The 22,962-nt window shown below is 28.9% G+C and overlaps 2 protein-coding genes, 1 long non-coding RNA gene and 2 pseudogenes across 18 annotated transcripts in view; 1 reads left to right on the forward strand and 4 right to left on the reverse strand.

The window, feature by feature from the left end:
* Positions 1-12,104, reverse strand: part of LOC145185452 (importin subunit beta-1-like) — a 47,245-nt gene extending 35,141 nt beyond the window's left edge. Inside the window, exons 1-2 of one of the 2 annotated variants that reach the window (XM_090097253.1) lie at positions 11,918-12,104; positions 161-219 (exon numbers count right to left, since the gene is read on the reverse strand). In XM_090097253.1, coding sequence (XP_089953379.1) covers positions 161-219; positions 11,918-11,957 — 99 coding nt within the window. In that variant the 5' untranslated portion in view covers positions 11,958-12,104. The remainder of the gene's footprint in view (positions 1-160; positions 220-11,917) is intronic. The other variant, XM_090097254.1, reaches the window with a different exon arrangement.
* Positions 1-22,962, reverse strand: part of LOC149883972 (uncharacterized) — a 312,658-nt pseudogene that overhangs the window by 111,084 nt on the left and 178,612 nt on the right. The gene's annotated exons all lie outside the window — the stretch shown is intronic.
* Positions 7,646-10,263, reverse strand: LOC149883985 (uncharacterized). The gene has a single exon (XM_090097389.1). It carries the CDS (start codon positions 10,261-10,263, stop codon positions 9,922-9,924), a length of 342 nt encoding a protein of 113 aa, XP_089953515.1. The 3' UTR covers positions 7,646-9,921.
* Positions 12,868-19,966, forward strand: LOC149883986 (uncharacterized). 14 transcript variants are annotated; one of them, XR_016455456.1, is made up of 6 exons: positions 12,868-16,476; positions 16,677-16,838; positions 18,732-18,850; positions 19,062-19,123; positions 19,346-19,404; positions 19,721-19,966. It is a non-coding gene; the product is annotated as an uncharacterized LOC149883986 (long non-coding RNA). The 14 variants fall into 14 exon arrangements; XR_016455458.1 differs by lacking the exon at positions 19,062-19,123 and having other exon boundaries at positions 12,869-15,600; positions 16,309-16,476; XR_016455455.1 differs by having other exon boundaries at positions 12,869-15,454; positions 15,541-15,600; positions 16,309-16,476; positions 18,732-19,404.
* Positions 20,450-21,652, reverse strand: LOC149883987 (uncharacterized; annotated as a pseudogene).

Raw genomic sequence — 22,962 nt, forward strand, 5'->3', positions numbered from 1 at the left:
AAGATTTTTTTTCTTCTTGAAATCATACTTTTTTATGCAAAGCTTCAAAACTACTTTATGACTTAATTTTGACTTGAGATGAGAGATAAAATATAAACAAATAGAGAATAAAAGAGAAAAATAGCTTTAATTAATCTTTGAGAATAAAAAATTAACTTACAAAGTTTTGAGTTGCTGCTTCTTCTAAAACTCTTGATGCCTGTTGCAACTCATTTTGATCTAAAAACAATACTATTGAATGAGAAAGTACATAAAAGGATATGTGTTCTCATTCTTTACAGTCATTACATTAAAAGGAGAAAAAAAAAAGAAGATATTCATTATGCGATATCCTATGCAATTTCAGCATATAATAGTCAACGTGAAAAAAATATATATATCAACTATGAAAGCAAATAAAAAACTATTAAAAAAACAAACAAAAACTTTTCATTAAATAAAACTCTTAGATTTTATTATGTTTGGGGTAGTTTAAGTCTGATTCTAGTTTTTAATTTTCATAGTAATTTTAACCTAACACCACCTGGTTATCTAAATATAGTATGGTAAACTGGAGATCAATTCAGAAAAAGTAACCTGTATTATACTTTTCCAAAGACAATAAGGGTCTCATAAACAACTTTTTACATATAAGCTCTTTATGGTCATTTATGACAACTGTATCTTTACATGGTTATAAATCCACTCTTCTTAAAGAAGTGTGATTTATAACCAACCAGGACCAACCAGGAATTACTTTCTGTGTTGCTTTAGTATATTGTATAAGGATTAGACAAAAGTGCTGATTGTAGGGGTTTTAAGTTTCATTCACAGCACTTGTATCCTTTAATTTAACCAGGATAGGTAATCTGCATGAGAAGAACAATGATTCTTATTCCAATACAGACAATCTCTGATTTTCATTATCAAATTTCTGTTTGTACACATCACTCAGTGAATCCATCAAACATTACTCATTAGTTTTTATATCGAACTAAGTTGATTTTTATATTTTTGGCATGGTTATAACATACTGCACTTGTCAAGAAAAATATTCTGCTTATAAAATTCATGTTTTTGTGGGTCAGTTCACATCCAAATCAGTAATTTTAAAAATTCAAATGTAGCATTTTAAAAATTTGTTATTAATTTCAAGTTTCATAGTTTTTTTTTTTTTTAATCAAAACTGATAATGATATCTTATTACACTGAGATTTATTTAAATATATACAGTTACATTAATAAGCACACAGTTAATTAATTATGCAAACTTCTAAATTATGATAATGCTGTTTCATTAACTATTCTAGCTAAAAAAAAAAAAAATAGATAAGAGCTTTGCACAGGAAAAGTACTGCAATTTAATAGAAAAAAACAAGTAAATGCAATTATCAGTTAATAAATGTCCCAAAATAAGTGCTTTATTTCTAAAAGAAATTCCAGTACATTTAAAGCAGATAGAAATGTAATAACAAAAATACAAAATTATCTAGGTCAGTTCAAATAAAATGGCAGCAGCAACAGAAAAATTACATGAGCATGCTGTAGCAGTATTAAATGTTAAAGATATAGCTATTGAAAATTTGTCAATATGCATGGAAAATAATACCTACATCCATATCAGTCCAAACATTAACCTTAAAGAAACTGTTAGCAGATAAGCTACCCATGATACAGTTTTTGATCAAGTAACAATTACTTCAGAACAAAATATCAGCTGTTTTTTTTTTTTTTCCAGCTTGTCCACCACTAACACTCAATAAATTTTTTCAAGCTCATTTAATACAAAATACAGCAGATCTTATTATTGTAAAATCATTTATATGAAAATATCTTAGGAAATGTAGATGGTGGTCCTATTCTAGAGATGTATATGCCTTATATTATTTAATATGCTTAGAGTTTTTACCAAGTTATGCAATAAATTCCTTTATAAAAGGAGTAACATTAAAAATAGCATTCATTAAAGAGTTCATGAACATGAAAAATTAACATGCTATAAAAAATGAACAGAAACCTACATCTAATGTGTTTCAAAATCAGTGTTAAAAAACTTACTATTTTTTACACAAATTTCTATGTTAAGAAAAGATTCAGAAGCTATGTCAAGTACTCTTAGGAGTGATCAAAATGATAAAGTAAATTGGCAAATAGAGTTATAGGGGATATGAGTTTGAAGTGGCATTAAAATTGTCAGACAAACCAATTGATCATGGCAATTTTATAGAAATGGTATTATTTTTAAGTAAATATGATATCAACTTGAACGAACATTTAACCAGTTTCATTGAGAAAAGTGAAAAACAGAAAACAACAGAATAAAAAGCAAGAGGTCCTAAGGTATCTTTTTCTCCAAGACCACAATTACAAAACTAACCCAAATTATGGGTTGTTTAATACAGAAAATTATTAGAAACAAGTTATTAACCTGGTATGTTTTTGTTCCAAATTGAAACAATTCATGATATAACAACTAAAGAGCAATACTTAATCAATGGTAGATATGACCATTTTGATTCAAGAAAGATTTTAAACAATAATTGCATACAGAATTTCCACTGACAAATATTTATTGAATTTAGTGTCCAAAACCTTCCATATATTTTACATCAATATTTTAAATTGTATAGGTAATCTAACTATGGTCAGCTGCTAATTTGAAGCAAATTAATTTAGCAAGTTTTACACAGTCAGATATACATGCAGCAATCAATGTACTATTTTGAGTGACATTTCAATACCTATTCGTAGATCATATAAAAATTAAAAAAATGAACAAATTTGAGACAGAAAATCAAAATGATGTATATTATCATTGCACTATGGGACAAAAGTATACAAATTTTGCACAAAAATATTTGTGATAATTATTTTGCTTGTTTATGCCTGTAAATGTCATTACATAAACCTCATATTGGTTTTCATCAAAATATTTGCAAAATTGAAGATTGTTCTTTGTCCTAACAAAGGATTTTGTGGGTTGGTTCCTTTCTGCATAACTCCATCCAATTTTCAATTTTTTGAAATGTTCTCAATAAAAAGTAAATGAAAAATAGTTCGGAATTTTTATAATAGCATAAAGATCTGTATTATAAGATATTATAGGTAGGTAGATATTGCAGTTATTTAATAATTAATAAATATGCAAAATTTACTGCTAAATATCTAAGTCTATGTCTTCAAAATAGTCAATAAGAGAACATTCATTTAAAGCGTGTACACAAAATAAATGTGAAAGTAGAAAAACAACTAAAAAAAAGTACTCCTCAATTTTTATTTCGAACCAAGTAATACAATAATATAATACAATAATATAAGATCAAACATGAAAAAAAAAAATTAATTATTCCTGTGGGAATCTAATAAAATTTCAAGCTTTTGCTTTAGTGGTACCCATAAGCTTGCGCACAGAATAAGAATCAAAACTATTTGATGCTTTTTTAAATGATATTTTAATATCTTTAATGTTTCTGCAAAGCTTTTTTGTTTTTTCATTTTTCTTTTAATAATAGCCCAGTACTTTTCAATAACTCTCAATTCTGGGCAGTTTTGAGGATTTTCTGTTTTAGGCACAAATTTCACATTATTCTTTTTACACCATTCCATAGCTAGTCTACAATAATGAATTGATGCTAAATCAGGCCAGAACACAGGTCTGTTATTGTGTGATTTAATGAGAGGTAAAAGGCGTTTTTGTAAACATACTTTAACATATATTTAACCAGAAAGTGTGGACTGAGAAATATAAGGTGCTGATTTTTTGTCACAACTGCAAATAGCTTGCCAAATCAAAGCTTTTTTAGCGAACTTATCATGTTTTGTGTATTTAAATTTCTTATCTGCTTTTCCTCTATATTTGGCAATATAATAAACAGCACCAGGAATTTGTTGATGATCGTACTTGATATAAGTTTCATCATCTTCAATAAAACAGAAATTTTTAGAATTAAATTGTCATACAACTTTCTGCCGCGGGTTCTTGCACTTTTTTGTTGGGTTTCAGAACGGTTGGGCACTTTTTGTGCTTTGAAAGAATGAAAACCATGTTTGTTATTCTTAAAACTGTTAACCAGTTTTCTAACTAGTTTTATATCTTTAAAACCTTCCTTTCTTCCACCACCAGATTTGCGTTTGATCGATTTTGTTTGAGAAAAACTTTGAATAACACGACTAACGGTGTATGGATGTATTTGCAACGATTTTGCAATCAAATTGTAGCTACTATTAGGATTTTGTAAATATTTGTGCATAATTTTTTCTCTTACGTCTTCTTCTTTTGTCATTTTTAAAACTAATTTCAAGTTAAATCCAAAAACTAACATATTTTTTTGTAACCACAACACGTAAACAAAATACAAAACAATTAAAAAGATTTTAATACAACCACTGAAAAAAAATGACGTGCTTATTCTTTCACATTTATTTCGTGTACACGCTTTAAATCCATGAAATTTGATTCCTCAGTTGTAGTGTCCCAATCAGCTTCTTGTTCATAATTTTTAAATAATAGGAAATTTTTGACAGCTTCTGATACCTGATGTTTAATCCTTTTCATTCTCACATCCAGTTTTGCTGAAGACACTATAGGGTCTGATGAATATAATACTCGATTAAATACATCGAGCAAATTACTTTTACGAGAACACTTTCGAGAATGATATCTTCGATTCTGCCTATAGTACTTATTACAAGATTCAGCTCCCTCTTCACCAAAAAATCCAGGTGATAATGGCAGTGTCATAATAATGTTTTTTGAATGACAAAGAATTTTATAAAGAGAGGCAGGCATGTTGAACCATTTATACTTACTAATAAATAAGGAATATGTATCATGGCAGAAGGACCCAAATTTTTCAAAGTCCAAATGTTCGTGACAATTAAGGGCAGCTAGAATGGTGCTTAAATTTGATACAAGTTCATCATCTAGTTCTAAAATTTTAGCGAGATCATGAGGTTTACTAAAAAGTCTCCGACATAAATTACCAGTTGTTGTATTTGTTATATTTCCCTGTCCGCCTTGACATGGTCTATCAATTTTGATCTTAAAGAAGTCCTCTACTTTATGTCGAACTCTGTCCTTCTCTTCAGCTAAAGCTTTTTTATTTTCCTCACCTTTAACTTGCCATAATTCTAACTTTTTTCTGTATGATAAATTAAGCAAGCAATTGAGAGTGTTGATGGTAGCATGCAAAGGCTAACAACCATAAATAAGGGACGAATCACCTTTTGGCTTAAATTGATCATTATCAAAGTTTAGCAAGTTGTTAAAATGCTTTGGTGTTGATTTACAAATGGGGCAGCTTTGGGAAGATTTATTGTCAAGTAAAAAATTTAAAATTTTCCCATCAATTAAGGTCGGAAAGAACAACGATGAAATATTAACTTGCAACTCTTCTCCAGTATCTGTTTGATATGGAGCTAAGTTTTTGATGTCCTCTTCAATTTGTTGGAAGGTTACCTTAACATGTTCCATTGTTTCTTTAGTAAATTCCAGAGACAGGGGGCGCACAAATTGAAAAGATTGAGGAGTAGGATTTTTCCATAAAATTTCTCCATCTAGCTTACTTCTTAGCTGTAATGGTGTCATGGTAACTGTAAATAATGAGTGGTCATCTATTAATAAACCAGATGATGACGCCTGGTGATATTCAATTTGACCAGTTGTTCCATCAGCACCGTATACGAAGATCATTTCAGCATCAATAACACTTTTATTTATCTCCTTCATATAATTCACAATTTGATCTTCTAATAGTACAATCCTCGAAATTGTGTGACAAGGTAGTGATTTTATTGAAGTTGACACTTTCACATCAGATGATTGGATTTCATCTGGACGACATTTCTTCTTTGCTTGAGAGACTTCAAAATATGTTGGAAAGATGTTGGCATTTCTACTTTTCATTTCAACTCGTAAATTTTGGTATGTATTTTTCGATAATGAATTATCAATAAGATTTAATGCCTCATCTGGCATCATCTTAATTGGTTTCTGTGTACTGATTTTACTAAGAAGTTCCTCTGCATTATCAATATTATCGATGACTATCTTAATCAATTGTTTCAGGAATTTACATCCTTTTCTATGTGATGCTGTTTGAACAGCTTTTAGTAATACATGAATGCAGTCTTCAGAATCTTCGGCTATTTGAGTTGCCGCCTGATATTGCCTCCTTTCGCAAAATTCTTTTAATGATTTTGATGGTCGTCCTCTTTTTCTTAATGGTGATGTTTGGCATGGTTGAACAAAATACTCAGGAGAGATCACAAATTGTTCAGAGTTAGTGGGATGATGGCGCATTAGATTTGTAGAATCATAATTCCTTAATCTCCAATGTCATGAGAAATTACTTTTAAGATTATTCAAATCTTCTTTTAATGCAGTAATTCCACTTTCAGTTAATTTTTTATTGTAAAATGATTCAATCTTTGTAATGCATTTTGAAAAACTGATTTTAAAATTTTCTTTAAATAACAATTTTCCAAAACCCAAATTTCAACAAACTGATTGCTGCTGTATTTTCACTATTTTCGGTCATCATTAATGACTTTTATGAAATGCGCAATAAAAATTAATTATATGATCCTTTAATAAAATCGGTTTAGATGAATTTAAGTGATAATAAATGTCACAAGATAATTTACTGCTTACTCATACTAATTGACCTTTACTATACGCATGACTACATATGCATACATTACCAAGAATTCTACCCTAAACGCATGACCTAATTTTATTTAAAAACTAGTTATACTTAAATAAATATTTTGTGCATGTAAGCTTTTAGAAATAGTATTTAATGCAAATCATAAAGTTGATCACATGTATGTATTAGCAAGATTGTAGACAACTTTTTTTGATGTTTGAGCTAAGCAACTTTGAAACATAAAGAAAACTCCATATTTAAGTATGTTCATATATATAAGGAATGAGGATCTACGCAAAAAATTGCGTTGATTGGAGACTGGGAACAACAAAAAACCCAAAACATTAGCCCCCCAGCCCCAAATGAGGGCAATCAGTCAAACTTGTTATTATTTTTTTTAATTTTAAACTTTATTTATATTCATTGATAAATTTCAAATTTGATTCAACAATCTCTTTTTGATCGGCTTTAATGACTTATAAAGTTTACACCTCCCTCAAATTGAGGTTTTTGTGAAGTTCCATCATTCTGTTTGAAATTCTATAACTCTCAAATGGGGATTTTGAGGGGTATCTAACCTTAACCTTTTTGAAACCCGGAGTATTCACCTTTCATTTGGTACCAAAATAATTGATACTTTTTGATACTATGGAGAATGCGGGTCTTGTAAAGCCAAAAATATGGTAATAACCCCAAAATCCGTATCTCTAAATATTTCTTAAAATGTTTTTATACGTGGAGAAATATAGATCTGATTAGTTGCAATCAATTGCTAAGAATCACATTTGTAACTATTAAATATGTGTTGTGGGAAAAGCTTCTACTTGTTTGCGCAAATTCTTTGCAGGAAAATATCAGAAATTTTCATTTTTTTTTTTTTTTTTATTAATAAATATCAATTTTGATAACCTACAATATCAATACCGTGAGAGATATTTTCAAAGTTTGTTTAGCTACAAATTTCTATAATCACTAGTTAATAAAAAATCATATCTAAATTGAAAATTAAAAAATTGTGATTTTTGATTTTTGTGATAAATTTTTATTTTATCCCATAGTGCATTGGTAAAACATGTTCATGGTTAAAAGGTGCAACCTTGACAAAAATATTTTTGAACATTTTGAAATCTCAATTCTGGCTTGCACATTAAACTTTTAGTTACTTTGTCTCTTGTCAATTGTAATTTAAAACAATTTAAGTTGTAAATTTGAATTTCATATAAAATCGAAAGGTTTTAAAGATGGATTCCTTAAATGAGTCTAACTTAACAGCACACATTTTTTAAATAGATTTTTTCAGTTAACAACACTGATTTTAAACTATTTGCAAGCAGTTAGTATGGACATTTTGATTTTATACAACACAGTTTCACAAACAACAGAAATGTTAAAAAATTGTTTAATACAATTTGATACTGTATTAAAGACTACTAATAATTTCATCTAAAAAGTTTATGAAATATTTGATTTAAAAATATGATTTGGAAGCAGATAGTACTCTGCCAGAAAATAGAATTTTTTAAAAAAAGTTTTAACTAATCCGTGTAAATCTATATTTCCTTTTAATATATTCAATTCTTATAAAGTAAAAGTTCACAGTATTTAAAAACATAATTGAAAGTATGAACAAACTTATTTTAAGGAAAGTTGAGTTTTGTATGCTGATTTTTCTCTTCTAAGTCTTTCAGTTGAAACAGTTGAAAATTCAATATATGTACTAACATCTTCTTTAAAAAAATTGAGTGGCTACTTATTGCTGTTTTGATAAACAAGCTACAGCAGAAAACCACATGTACTAAAATTAATCAATTTTCTTTGAACTACAATAATATCAAAAAATTCATTTTAGTACATGCAACATGATGGATAAAAACTTGGATAATACAGAAGAACTTGGATATACATGTTGTAAGTCATGCATAGCCTGCAATAGAGCTGTGCGAGATTAGGTTTTTTATCTTCGATTGAGATTACCAAAAATTCAATCAAGTTTGAGATTATTAAACAAACTAGTGAAAGTGTACATTAAATTCATTTTAAAATGTCATCATCCACAAACCATATTTATCCTAATGCTAAAAGTCTACAAATTTTTATAAAGAAAGGTAAGTTCTTCTATATGCTCTGATTGAAGACTGCAGCGTTTAATGGAAACGATGTTCCCAGATGTTGAGTTCAGACGCTCTGAATTGACACTGGTTGCTGGGATTGCCAGAAGTGATTGAGCAAACTTACGAAGACAAGAAAATTGACTTATTTTGCCTCCACCATGTCAGTGGACAACCATTGCGCCCAATTGCCATATCTTTCAAGTATGTCTTCACATCATCATCAAGCACACTTGTACTTGACACATCAGCATCAACAAGATTGTTGTTGGTTGCAGTTGCTGTCATCATGTTAATGAGGGATTCCCATAAGCCTGTTGATTGTGTTTCTAGTGTGGACTCAGTCACTGAGTGCTGAGACTTGACTGGTTTTGGTCCTGAACCTGGAACTGTTGAAAGTTCATTGAGTAATTCATGAAGCTTTGACAAGTTGGCCACCAGCTTCTCAGGTTGTTTGCAATAAAGTGACTTGTATCTGGGATCTACCAGTGTGCAAACTGCATCTGTCTGAATCTAATAAAATATTACAGTTCAACAAATATAGATAACTAGATACTAATATATTAGATGAGTATGACCATGGTCCGTAATGCAATTGAAGTTAAAGAAAGCTTTATGTGGAAATAGGTAATTAAAAATTAGTGTGTGATTAATAATGACAGAGAATGTCAAAAAAAGATAAATAAAACACTGAGATAAACAATTATATACTGAGTCTCAGTATATAAATAATTATTTACATTACCTTGTCAAAAGAAGGAAACCCTCTTTCTAAAGATGCCACAAGACTCTGTGCCAGTAAAATTCCAGAGCCTCTATTTGCAATATCACTGATGAAAACTTGCAATTTCTGCTGTAATCCATGTAGAGCTGGTATTTTCATAGATAATGTTGGGTAACTTTCACCACACAGCTTTCTACTAGCCTGTTAAAAATGAGTTAAAATCTTTACATAACCCTCAGCGAGTTTCCATTTGTTCGTAGTGAGATTTCCACCTTACCAGTTAATGCGATTTGGCTGATAAGGGCGCTTTCTCTTCCATAAGACGTTGAATCATGTAATAGTCTGAACTCCAACATGTTGATACACTCATTATAAGCCCACATTCATCTCTTTTTAATTGCCTTTGTTGTGCATACAGCAATTGAGATAATTGAATACTGTGATAGTAGTGCGAGACGATTTTTTAAAATTTCACTACCATACTAATCATGCCTTCAATTTCAGACGTCCATGCTATTTTGTTAGCCCACAGATCTGTAACACTAACTGACAGGAGTTTTTCAACTTTCTCTTCTTCCTTTTTCATTCTTTTTGCATCTTGTGCCTTTTTATTACACTCTGCTGATTCCTTCTTATTATAAACTCTCAGGTGAGTAAATAAGCCAGTTTTAGATGAAGTAGGACAAGGTATTTTTTGACTGCATTTTCCAATTTTACAAAAACCAAAAATAGTATTGTTAACTTTACACCTATCAAAATAATTCAAATAACGCTCCTTACTCTCTTGTCCTCCATTTTGAAGCATTTTAATATTATTTTACAGAGACTTTTTGAAGCTTTTTAAGACTATTTCACAGCAACTTTTTAAATATTAAACTTTAGGTTTGAAATTCGAATTATATTCGATTAACTAAACACATTCAATTCAAGTTCGATTATTGAATAAACTCGAACTCAAAACTTTGAGTTTCGCACACCTCTAGCCTGCAAAGACTGCACAATTTGTTGCTACCTTTTTTGAATCAATATGTTTTTGTGAAATATACAGAAAAACTAGTTTAGCTTATAAATACATTCTGTGGCTTTCATTTACAGAAGTTATAAGTAAAAGATGTTTTCCAATTTTAAATTTTATCACAAAACAATTGTGGAATAGTATGGCTCAATACAGAAAATGAATTCTAATGCACCTAGATACAAAAACAACAACTGATGAGTTAGCTAAAACAAGTAATCTATTTAAAAATCTTTTATTTCCTTTAAAGTTCATTTTTAGTCAAAATTTGCAGTTAACACAGTTGATTCCTAATACAATATTTTAAATTTCTTTATGAATTGATAAATTTAAAAAAAGCTTCAAATATTTGTTTCTCTTAAAATCCATGTTATCTTTGAAACAAGAACTTTCTTGTAACTAATTGATTTTCCTCTTATATGGGCCAAGCAAATATAAAACTCCTGGACTAATTTTTATCCCCATTTTCTCTTAAAGGAAAAAATACCATTCCAGACTATAAACCTTCTTATAAAGTAAATAGAAAGTTTTTGGACATTTACCATAGTTAAAGAAAGAATGATCGGTCATTATTGAAACTCTTAAACAAAGCAAGTTTTACTTTAATGAATGAAAATAATTTTTGGATACAGCTCACAGGATTTTCTTAAAATGTAACAAACAAGAAGACAAAGATGTTGATGCTTGTAGCTGATCAGAAATTGAACAAGCTGCAGTAAAGGAAAAGAAATGAAAAGTATTCAAAAATCTCTAGTATTTAAAAACCTAAACAATTGCATGCAAGACAAGTTATTTTGAACCTCAAAAGAAATATTTAAAAATAAAAATTACAATTCACCTAACTGAATTTTTATTACTGCTGCAACTATTAAGAGTTTAAGACATGATACTAAAGAGCTAACTCTATAATTTAGTTTTATTGGTTGGGTTAGAACTAGAATTCTAAATAAAGTGATTTTAATCTCATTACATCACTAGCTCTAATTTAAAAAATATAGTTTGAAATAATTTAAATATAACTTGTAATGCGTTGTTTTTCCAAGTAGTCAGTGTTAAGTCTATTAGTTTTAGTTGATAATGATTACTTTAGCTAATACTTCACCTAGAAAATTAGATGACTTTATTTTAATTATTTTGGATTTACAGCATATGATTCTGTGTTGCTTAAGTAAAAGATTCTTCACTTGAAGTCTTCGTCAACTGAAGAAACTTAAGGCAGTGTTGACTATTTAAATTATTCCGCTTACTTACTGAGAATGTTGCATAAATGATCTTCAAAGATACAAAATAGAAAAACAAAAAATTTTTCAAACACTTAATACAAAAATTATAAACTGATATACACATTTATTACTTAAACATATATAGCTAAAATGTAAGTCTAGTGGTGGAGTTTATAGTGAAAATAAAATCGACATTACATCTACAAGGGAAAAAATGTTACCTGGTGACACAGTTCCTTCTAAAATTTTTCTGAGATCCATTTTTCTTAGTATGCTGATATGTGTGCAGCAAAAATGCGATAATGGAGAAATCTTATTAAAAAAAAAAAGCACTTTAGAGAAAGCACTTTTGGGTGTCCCGTGTTTCCTCCTTAAAATCTGCGCAGTGATATTGCGTAACGTTTCGCGCCTTCAGTTTTTCGTTATATTTAAAGTGCAGACCGGAACACCAATAAATGTTTTTAAGTAAACCCCAAGAATGCTGTTATTTTATGTTTCTTTTTTTCCAAACTTTTTTAGGAGTCTAAAAGTAGTACAAAACAGGCTTAAATTTTTTTATAAAAATTTTCACTCAAAGTATTATATCATGTGATGTAGAGCATTTGAATGTACAAAAAATAACCACATCACAATTTAAACACGATATTAAGCACCTTTAAGACCAAGACCGTTTGCAACGTTTAGGGCCGTTTCCATACCTACCGTGAATCGACACTTATCGTTTTCAAAATTTATCTGAAATTTAGAGACAAGTAGTTATTTGTTTTTTATGTAAGAACAACATGGCCTTTAGTGAACAGAAACTTTACGTTATTTTTTTTTTTTTTTTTTTTATACAACTTCAATAAATTTACACATCGTTACATTAAAACTACATGACATCATATAATGCAACGTAAATAAAAAAAGAATATAACATAATATTACCACGTATGACGTCATAATAAAAAGTGGTTTCACAAGTATATTATATCATAATAAAACGTAGTTTAACAAGTATATTTAAGTATAACGTAAATTAGTAGAGTTTCTTATCAGAAAGATTATCAGTATTTTTTTAAAAATAATAGAATAAAAATAAGAAAAAGATAAAAGGACAAGAAATTTTCTTGTTACTTCAAATATGTATGTATATGTATATATATATATATATATATATATATATATATATATATATATATATATATATATATGTTGTTGTAAAGGAAAACTCGTAGAAGTCTATGAAGACTTATCATCGAGTACCTTTTCAAATTGTTAAATAAAGTCTATTTCATATTTATATATAGTCAAAATACAGTCAGTGATACACATAAATATTTCAGTATAGATTTTGTTGTTAAGTTTAATACATATCAATATAATTGTTGATATTAAGTATGAGGTGTTTTATTTTATTTTTTAAGTTGGCAGGATTATTTAATACTTTAAGTTCTATATTTTTTGATATTATTTTGTTATACAGGTACGGACCCCGGTAGGAAATAGAAAACCGTGAGAGCTTTGTTGTTCTTTTAGGCAGTGTGAAATTGCCTGTTGCTCTTGTTATATAACTATTAGAGTTAACTTGAAAGAAGTTATTTAAAAAATGCGATGGGACTAGTCCAAGTTTGTATTTTAGCATAAATAGTACATTTTGGTAGATGTTGATTTGGTAGACATTTAAGGTTTTTAGTAAGGGTTCGGCATGGGTGAGTTTATCTTTATTATAAACTAGTCTTGATGCATGTTTTTGACTTTTATAAATAGTACTCAATTTGGATTTGTGTGTACTTGCCCATGTAATATTAGCGTACGTAAGATAACTTTGGATTTAAGAAAAATAAAGCGATTTAAGGTTATGTTGGGATGACATAGGTTTAACTTTGTAGAGTATCCCAATATTTTTTGAAATTTTGGTGTTTATTGTACTTATATGGGCTTTCCAAGATATGTTTTCGTCAATAAGGATCCCAAGAAATTTAGTTGTTTTTGTTCTTTCAATGTTTACCTTATCTATTTTTAGTGGAGGAAGGATAGTAGGTATATTATTTTTTTGTTTTTTGGAATGAAACAATATGTATTTTGTTTTTTCTGTGTTTAGTGATAACTTGTTCAATTTCAACCATATATTTAATCTTTTAAGCTCTTTGTTCATACATTTGTAAAGGTCTTTGATTGAGTTCGAGGAATGAAATAAGTTTGTGTCATCGGCAAGCATAATAACATCAAGTTTATCCAAGGCTTTTGTAAGGTCATTTATATATAGAAGAAACAAAAGAGGTCCAAGAATGGAACCCTGGGGGACACCACACTCAACTCGTAGTAGTTTTAAGTGTTTATAACTATCTGAAAAAACACATTGTTGCCTGTTGCTAAGATAGTTTTTGAACCAGTCAAGGGTTATGTTTTTTATCCCATAACTTTCCATTTTTTTAAGTAAGATATAATGATTTACAGTATCAAACGCTTTTGACAGGCCTATAAAGATGCCTAGAACATACTGTTTTTTTGTAAAAAGAATCACTTATATTGTTAACTAGATCTAGGATTGCGTGTTCAGTTGAATATTGTTTTTGGAAACCAAATTGCTTTTTATTTAGAATTTTATTTTGGATTAAGTACTCATACAATCTGTTATAGATTACTCTTTCGAGAAGCTTAGAAAAGGTAGGGAGTACCGAGATAGGTCTATAGTTATTAATTAAGTATGTTTCACCTGATTTAAATATTGGTACTACTTTAGCTACTTTAAGCTTGTCCGGTACAACTCCTGTTTTAATCGAAGACTTAAAAATTTCATATATAGGTTTATTTATCGTTGTAAAGACATTTGCCACTACTCTACTACAGATATCATCTATACCTGGAGTTTTATTTAATTTTAAGGAATTTAGAGCAACATTAAGTTCTTGATAGTTTAGTTCTTTGTAGTTTAGTTCGCTCTGGATGTCACTTAGGTATGATTTGAATGAGTTATTAGGAGACTTAATTTTCGAGGCAAGATTAGGGCCAATGTTAACAAAAAAATTGTTGAATTTTTCAGCAATCGTATTTTTGTCACTGTATACTATATTGTCAATGACGATTTGAGCAGGTAAGGTATTTGATTTAGTTTTTTTGTTCCCAATTATTTCTTTTACAGTATTCCATGTTTTTTTAATGTCACCAGTTACATTTTTTATTTGATTCGAGTAGTAAATTTTCTTCGATTTTTTTTTTATTTTTTCAAATAAATTTTTGTATTGTTTGTAAGTGTTTAGATTTTTTTCATTTCTGTTTTTTAAATACTTGATGTAAAGTCTTTGTTTTTTTTTTTTGAAGATTTTTTTATACCTCTAGTAATCCATGGACATTGTAAGTATTTTACTTTTAATTCTTGTTCTACAATTGGGAAATGATTATCGTAGTGCTTTAAGAATATTTCTATAAATTCATTATAAGCAGAGTTGGTATGCCCAAGGTTGCATTCTTGGTAAATCCTGTCCCACCTTACTGCCGATAGTGATTCTTTAAACTGTTGAATAGTAAAATTATTAATTTTTTGTTTATAGACTTTGGTTTTAGAGTTATTATTTTTTGTGTCTTGAGAAAAGGAAAAGTATATTGGAAAGTGATCGGATATATCCGTTTTGATAACACCTGCTTTTAATGAAGAATCATAAAATGAATTAGTCAATATATTGTCTATTGCAGTGATTGAATTAAATGTTACCCGGGTTGGTTTGTTTATTATAGGAAAGATGTAGTGTTGAAACATACCGTCAAAAAAAGTTTTGGTAACAGCATCTTCATTGTACTGTAGACAGTTTATATTTATGTCTCCAATACAAAATAAAATTTTGTGCTCTTTGTTATTTTTTAGAAGTATTTGTTTTGGGTGATTTGAAAAGTTTTTTATATACCTTCATGTGGTCTGTAACAGGTGGGCACCAGTATATTTTTTAATTTTTTGTTCATTATTTCAATCGTAAAGACCTCACCCCATCGACATCAGAAACCGAAAGATCGTCTCTAATTTTAGTTGTCAGATCATTATGAATATAATTCATAATTCCACCTCCTCGTTTTTGAACTTTTCGCTCATAAGATATTAGCTTGTAGTTCGGAATTAACAGGTTTGAATTTATTCTGGATGATTCGTCAGAACACCAAGTTTCTGTTAAGCAAATCATACTGAACAAATAATTACATTCTATAAGAAAATGTTTTAGTTTGTCAATATTGTTAATTATACTTCTAATATTTATGTGTATCACCGTAAATTTGTTATTTAATGATTAAAATTCATTTTTAAAAGTTCCTAATTCAAAAAACCGCGAGTTAAAATTATTTTCATTAAAAAAATACAAATCTGGATCGTGAGAGTTATTAAGTAAAAAGTTATTTACCGATTTGAAAACATTAATTTAGTGTAAGATCAACATAGCATCTACAAAAGTTAGATCAATATTCTTTTTTAAATGAATGTTATTATCAAAGTTTTCATATTTTATTTTAATTGGGTTGGAAAAAAGGTGCTTTCGCACTTGCACTATTACAAATAAATCTCATTAGAACATGAGAAATTCTATGATATTTTAGAATATTCATATATTTTGTTTTAATGCATCAATGGTTCATTATTTTCTAGAAATTTGTACGCAGCTATATAAGCGAGTACATGTGATTGGCTTTACATTAAATGTAAGATTAAAAATCCGATATTTGACACTGCATCTTATATGAGTTCCAGCTCGGTTATTCTACCGGTGAGACCGAACACAACATATGCCAAGTTCTAGACCACTTGTCAAATTCGGTATCAACGTTTTTATTCTAATGACTTCAATTTGAGGATTGTCCAAGATTTGATTGTCCAATTGAAGTTGATACATAAGAAGACCTTTTTTTATATAATTTTTTTTTTTTATAAAAAAAAAAAAAAAGGTCTTCTTATGTATAACGATTATTATTAAAAAAAAAAAAGGTGAAGTTTTAGCCAATTGTTTTTCACTCTAGCTGACGCAACTTCGCCAAGTGGGTGGATGCGACTGGAAAGACTGCAAAAAAATGTTCTGAGCAATGAGGTCCTTGGTAAAGGAACAAGTAGAAAAACTAAATTTGCGGATACGAAAATCTACCGCCTTATATACAACGCTTTACTATATACCGTAGCGTGGGGTAATTGAGCACTTTTTTATAGCTTTTTTCAAAATAAAAAAAAAACTTGTAAATAATTTTAAAAAGTGAGATGATAAATATACATACATACAGAACTGAATTAATCAATAGTCTAATACCAAATAAAACCATAAATAAAATTACCAATAGGCCAGACTAGGCCATGGCCTGGGCTCCAAAGATCCCCCAAAATCGAATGTCTACAAATTTTTAAATCCTATTAGTTTTATATATGTATAACTATATATATATATATAATATACAAATGAAAAACACTTGCCAAATATATAATTCGTTTGAGCTAAGATAATAGTATATAAAAAAAACATATGATATGTAAATATAAGTATATGAAACACACTAATATAATATTAACGCACATACAAGTCACCAATAGATTCTTTCAAAAAAGATATGTTGCTTTTTTCATATAGGGGACACGGAAGATGTTTTCCCAGCTAGCACACATACGTTGGGCCGACGTCGGACCAACGTCGGAAGCGTTGGCCAATTTTATTAACTTCGCGCTGACGTTGAACCAACGTCGGGCCAACGTCGAAATACGACCATTTTTAAATGAGTACAGCGTGATACCGGGTTTAGCGTTAAAAAATTTTTAAAAGCTGTTGTGGCGCAACTTTTTATTAGAGTATTTTATTGCTTTAAATTTCATGATTTTATAATAATTTCGTAGTAATATTAAATTCGAAATTACTCAATACTCAATATTGAGTAATTTCGAATTTAATATCAAATCATTAAAAAAATAAATACAAACATGCTAATTTTTATATCTATTAAGATGCAGTTTTTAATTTTTCTTTAAAACAAGAGTTTATTTAATTAAGTTATAATGTTTATAATGTCATTATGTATAATTATAATGTTTATAATGTCATTATATATAAATTATAATGTTTATAATGTTTTTAGTTTATAATGACATTATAAACTAAAGTTAAATAAACTCTTGTTTTAATCTTGTATGTACTACATACATTAATAATGTATGTACTGTACATACACATAAATTAATCGTATATACGATTAATTTGCATGATATCATGCATTAGTTTTAAAAATCATGTAGTTTGTATCAATAACATTATGTCATAATGTTATTGATACAAACTGTAGGATTTTTAAAACTGATGTATGATACAATCAACTACAATGTAGTTAATTGTATCATCCCTCAGTTTTATCTAGTTAATTTATCTAGCTAAACAATATTTTATTAATAATGTATGTACCACATACAGTACTAATGCATGTAGTACACACATTATAAATAATAGTGTATGTTGTACATAAACATAATGTATGTAGTACATACAAAGCATAATACTATCTATGCTATTTAGACAACTACTGCATGTCAAACACTGTATGATATAGTCTGTATCATAAAATATGATACAGTCAGTATCATATAATATGATACATACAATTAAAGAGTTATTAATTACTATAGACTTAAGTAGTTAATAACTATGCAGTCTAAATAGTTATTAACCACTTAAGTCTTTAGTAGTTCATTACTTGGTAATACTTAATAAGTATTACCAATTAAGTGTTGCATTTTGTTATATGCATTTGTGGTATTCTACAAAATGAATGCAATGCCAACAAATGTACTGATTAGTATTTTTTAAATCACATTTTTTTGCCATGTTTATGCAGGTAGATCGAAAAAATTATTTTATGTTTTATATGCATTTTATTTGTATAAACTAAATATTTTTTGCATGTGTTTGTCATTAACTATTTTTTTACTTCAAATATAGATTTTTATTTTGATATAGATTATTTATCGAATATATAAATATGTAAATTATGTTACTGTTATCTACAAACACAAATATATATACCTATTACCTATAATTTTAACAGTAGTTATGTCTAAAGCTCATCAAATGAAAGATGCAAGTTCAAATGTTTATATAAAGTTGTATAATGAGGAGCATTCAAACGTTAAAGTTGCTCTCAAGTGAAATCAATATGCAAGATTTGTAAGAATGCTAAGCTGTTAGAAAGAACATTATTATGTTTGAATATGTGTATAATTTGTACAAATATTTTAATATAATTATAATTATTGTTACAACAAATTTTGATTTTTCTCTGTGTTACAAAGTTAAAGATGCTTCTTTGATCAGCATTAATGTTAAATATTTATTTATTAGTAAATCCATGTGTTTAACAAAGATAACATATTTTTAGTAGATGGTTTTGTTTTACAAAGATGTTAGTAAATGCATGTGTTTTACAAAGATAAGATATTGGTAGTAAATATAAGTGTACCTCATTCCTGTATTATAATTCTTATCTGCATTATAATTGTATGTTGTTAAAATGTCCTAAAGTTATAATATATTATATAACTTCTTGTTTCTGTATAGTTTTTGTATTGTATGTTTTTATTATTTATTGTTTCATTATTATTTATTGACATTTATAATTATTTACTGAATGAAGCTTTTGTTTAAATTGTTCTTTTTTTTCAGTTATGTTTAAAGGGGCGTTTATTTTTTAATTCATTTGGCAGCTGTTAAAGAGGGAGAAGGTAACAATTATTTGGGAGTGTATTATTTATATATATTTTTGGCATTTTAATGGTAATTGGAATTCTTTTAGTAATTTTATAGTAGAGTTCTGAAGCTTGTTGCCTCTAATTATTGCAGTGAAATACTGATAATATTATTCAAAAATTTTCTGTATAGACCATGACTTGAAAAAATGAATGCAATATCAACAAATGAACCTACTGTTTTTTCACCATTTTTGTGCAGATAATACATAAAAAAAATTATTATGTTTTTGTTTATGTGCATTTTACTTTCACACAAATATATATAACATAATACTTATAATTTTCACAGTAGTTATGGCAATGCCTAAAGCTTATCAAATGAAAGATACAAAATCAAAGATTATCAAGTTAAAGATTATTAAAGACTATCAAATTGTATAACGAGGAGCATTCGAACGTTGTAGTTGGTCTCAAGCGAAGTAAAGATGCAAGATTCGTTAGGATGCCAAGCAGTTAGAAAGAACATTATTATGTTTAGATATGTGTATAATTTATACGATTATTTTAACTTAATTATAATGATTATTATAACAAATTTTGATTTTCTCTGTGTAATTATTAAGTTAAAGTTGGTTCATTAATCAGCATCAATGTTTACTTTTGTTTCTTAGCGCCAAATTTTATCTTAACTTATTTGGACATTTTAATAAACATTACAAAGAAATAGTTGCGCTTTATTTAAATTAATAGTCGCACTTTATTTAAAGAAATAGCTGCGTTTTCTCTAAAGAAATAGTTCCACCTTATATAAAGAAATAGTTTACTAATTAAAGAATTAGTTTTAATTTGTTTGCAAAAACTTTACTACTGATTCAGAAGGTATGCACATCTTATGAATCAAAAGCAATGATTTTGCAAACAAAATAAAACTATTAATAAAAATATTTACCGTAATATTTTAATAATTATTATTATTAAAATATTACGTTGGGCCAAAGTCAGAATGCGACGCTCGCCCAACGTCGAAATCGACGTTGGGCCAACGTTAGCCCAACGGTTGGTTTGGACGTCGCGCCGACTACCAAATCGACGTTAAGCCAGCGTCGATTACCGACCATCGGCCAACCAATTTTTCGACGTTGGCCCAACGTATGTGTGCTAGCTGGGTTATGATTGATTTTGTTTCTGTAACAAAGTAATCAGGAACTTGTGGTTCTTTGAAGGAGATGATTCTTGAGTTTGAAGCATCAAAATCTCGTCTAAAGTATTTAATATTCCAATTGTTATCATTTTCTATATTTACAACTTGCCTACAAAATGATATGGCGTCTTTTTTCCTTCAAACCTTACAACAACATAAGAACCCTCTGCTAATAAATATTCAGAGGTTTCAACCACTCCAGGATCACACATTCCTTTAGAGCAAAGAGAATTTAATTCGTAGGTGCTTTCATTTTAGTAGCTGTCAAACTTTTTTTTTGCATGTGTGCTTTTTTTGATGGAAAAGCGAACCTTTAAGGTCATAATCATCATCATATAAATCACTTTTTTCTGTAAATAAATCTTTTTTTTTTAACATTTCACTTTTTTCTTTCTGTATACTATCAGATTTTTTATCAGGAGCTTCTTGTAGCTTAATATACATCTTGGAGCTTGAAGGTATATCATAATCAATCATTTCTTTAAAAGTATTTAAATTTCTTTCTTGTCTTTCTATATATAAGGATTCGTTAAGTTGGGTATTTTTTATTTTGATTAGCTTGTGTTTTGTTTCATTATATATCCTTGTCTGCTTTCAGGTTAAAGTTAGAAGTCTGCAGACTGCAACGTAAATCGATTTTCAACACATTATGGCTTTCCGAATATATTTAGTTTTCGATTGAAATGAGATCTAACTAAACTTAAAGATGTGTTTAAAATTAACTATTTACTTTATAGTTTATATCTTAAACGTTCGCTAAACGCAAGTTAAGCAATAATCTGTAGATACAAATATTTTATATATTCTGTTTAAAATAAAGAAAAATTATTGCGACTTTAATATTCATATTGTAATTGTAAATTGCAATCTTAAAATGATTTTTATTATAAATTCTGATTATTCTTTTTGTTCACCGAGCTTAAGCGTTGCCACGTATGACCAAATGATTTATAGTTGGGGTAGTGTTTTTTGGTGCAAGGAGAATTTTAGTATAATAAATTCGTATTTAACAGCTATATACCTATGCACAAAGTCAAAAGGTATTTGATGTGCCTTCCAGGCATCGGCAGGAATTGCCATTCTTTTATGAGTAAAAATTGCGCTGAAAGATATACACAATTTTGCTAACGATAAGTGCGTTCTATTCAAACAAAAATAAAAAATAATATGTATATGAAGACTCCACGAGAAGAAACGGCAGGGTAACATTTTGAAAGTTTCGACTTTTTACACTTTCTAGCTTTACTAACCATAATAGCATATTTTGTATTTGAATTCAAATCAAATAAATGATTTGATGCATATTTAAAGTTTTTCTAAATTTTCCTAAAACTTCGAAACTTATAAAGGTTTAAAAGTTTAATAATGATTTATCTCAAAATGAAAAAATGTGACCCTGCCGTTTCTTCCCGTGGAGTCTTCATATCAATTCATTCAAATCTTAGTGAAAACATATTATAGGTCCTATGCTATTCCCCTATCGCTTTATCATCGGTTTGCCGCTGACGGACCATTGTTCAAAAGTTGTCGATTTGCCGCCATCGGTCCGCTGCCGAACCGCCTGCAGTTTTCCGCTAACGCACCGATGTAAATACGATGTGCAAGCCTACGCGGCAACGCAGTGGGCGGCCGACTTTGGCACGGTATAAGTGCGGACAGTGGTCTGTTGTCGGTCCGCCTGCTTAATGTTTGCTGGGATGCTTAAGAAAACTGCAACCAACTTAAAAAATTAGCGTTCGGCTTACGGTGGTTTTATAATAGAACTTCATTGTTTAGTTTTTAGCGCATTACTTTGCCTTGGTTACATTTTTATTCAACTAATCACAGAATATGGTGTTTTGTGTGTGTGTGTGTGTGTGTGTGTGTGTGTGTGTGTGTGTGTGTGTGTGTGTGTGTGTGTGTGTGTGTGTGTGTGTGTGTGTGTGTGTGTGTGTGTAAATCATGTTTTGAATACTTTAAAAAAATTACCAATATTTTAAATAAAGTTTCATCTTTCTGTCAAATATACAAAATGCTCATAATCGTGAGTCCCCCCCCCCCCCAACCTCTACAACAGAAGAATATTTGGTACCTTTACTGCGTGCAAAAATAGAATATGAGCGTGTCATTTTTTTTAATGAAATTTGGCAGGTATATAGAAAATAGATATATAAAATTGATTCAAAAGTTAGAAAAAAAAACCATCATCCCTTCAATGTAAATTCACTTCTAGAAGAGGAATGAAGTTATGAATAGCAATCAAATCACTAAAAACGTTAGTAACTGCAAAAAAAAAACAAATTGTAATAAACTTACAACACTCTACTTTTAAAATACTATCTAAGTCAATATAAATTTCTAAAAAAAGACGAGAAAAATCCATCCTTACGCCACCTACCTCGAGCACGCGG

Source organism: Hydra viridissima, unplaced genomic scaffold (assembly GCF_058129835.1).
Source record: "Hydra viridissima isolate aposymbiotic clone 2 unplaced genomic scaffold, HvirCarnegie_v1 scaffold_9, whole genome shotgun sequence".
Classification (NCBI taxonomy): domain Eukaryota; kingdom Metazoa; phylum Cnidaria; class Hydrozoa; order Anthoathecata; family Hydridae; genus Hydra; species Hydra viridissima.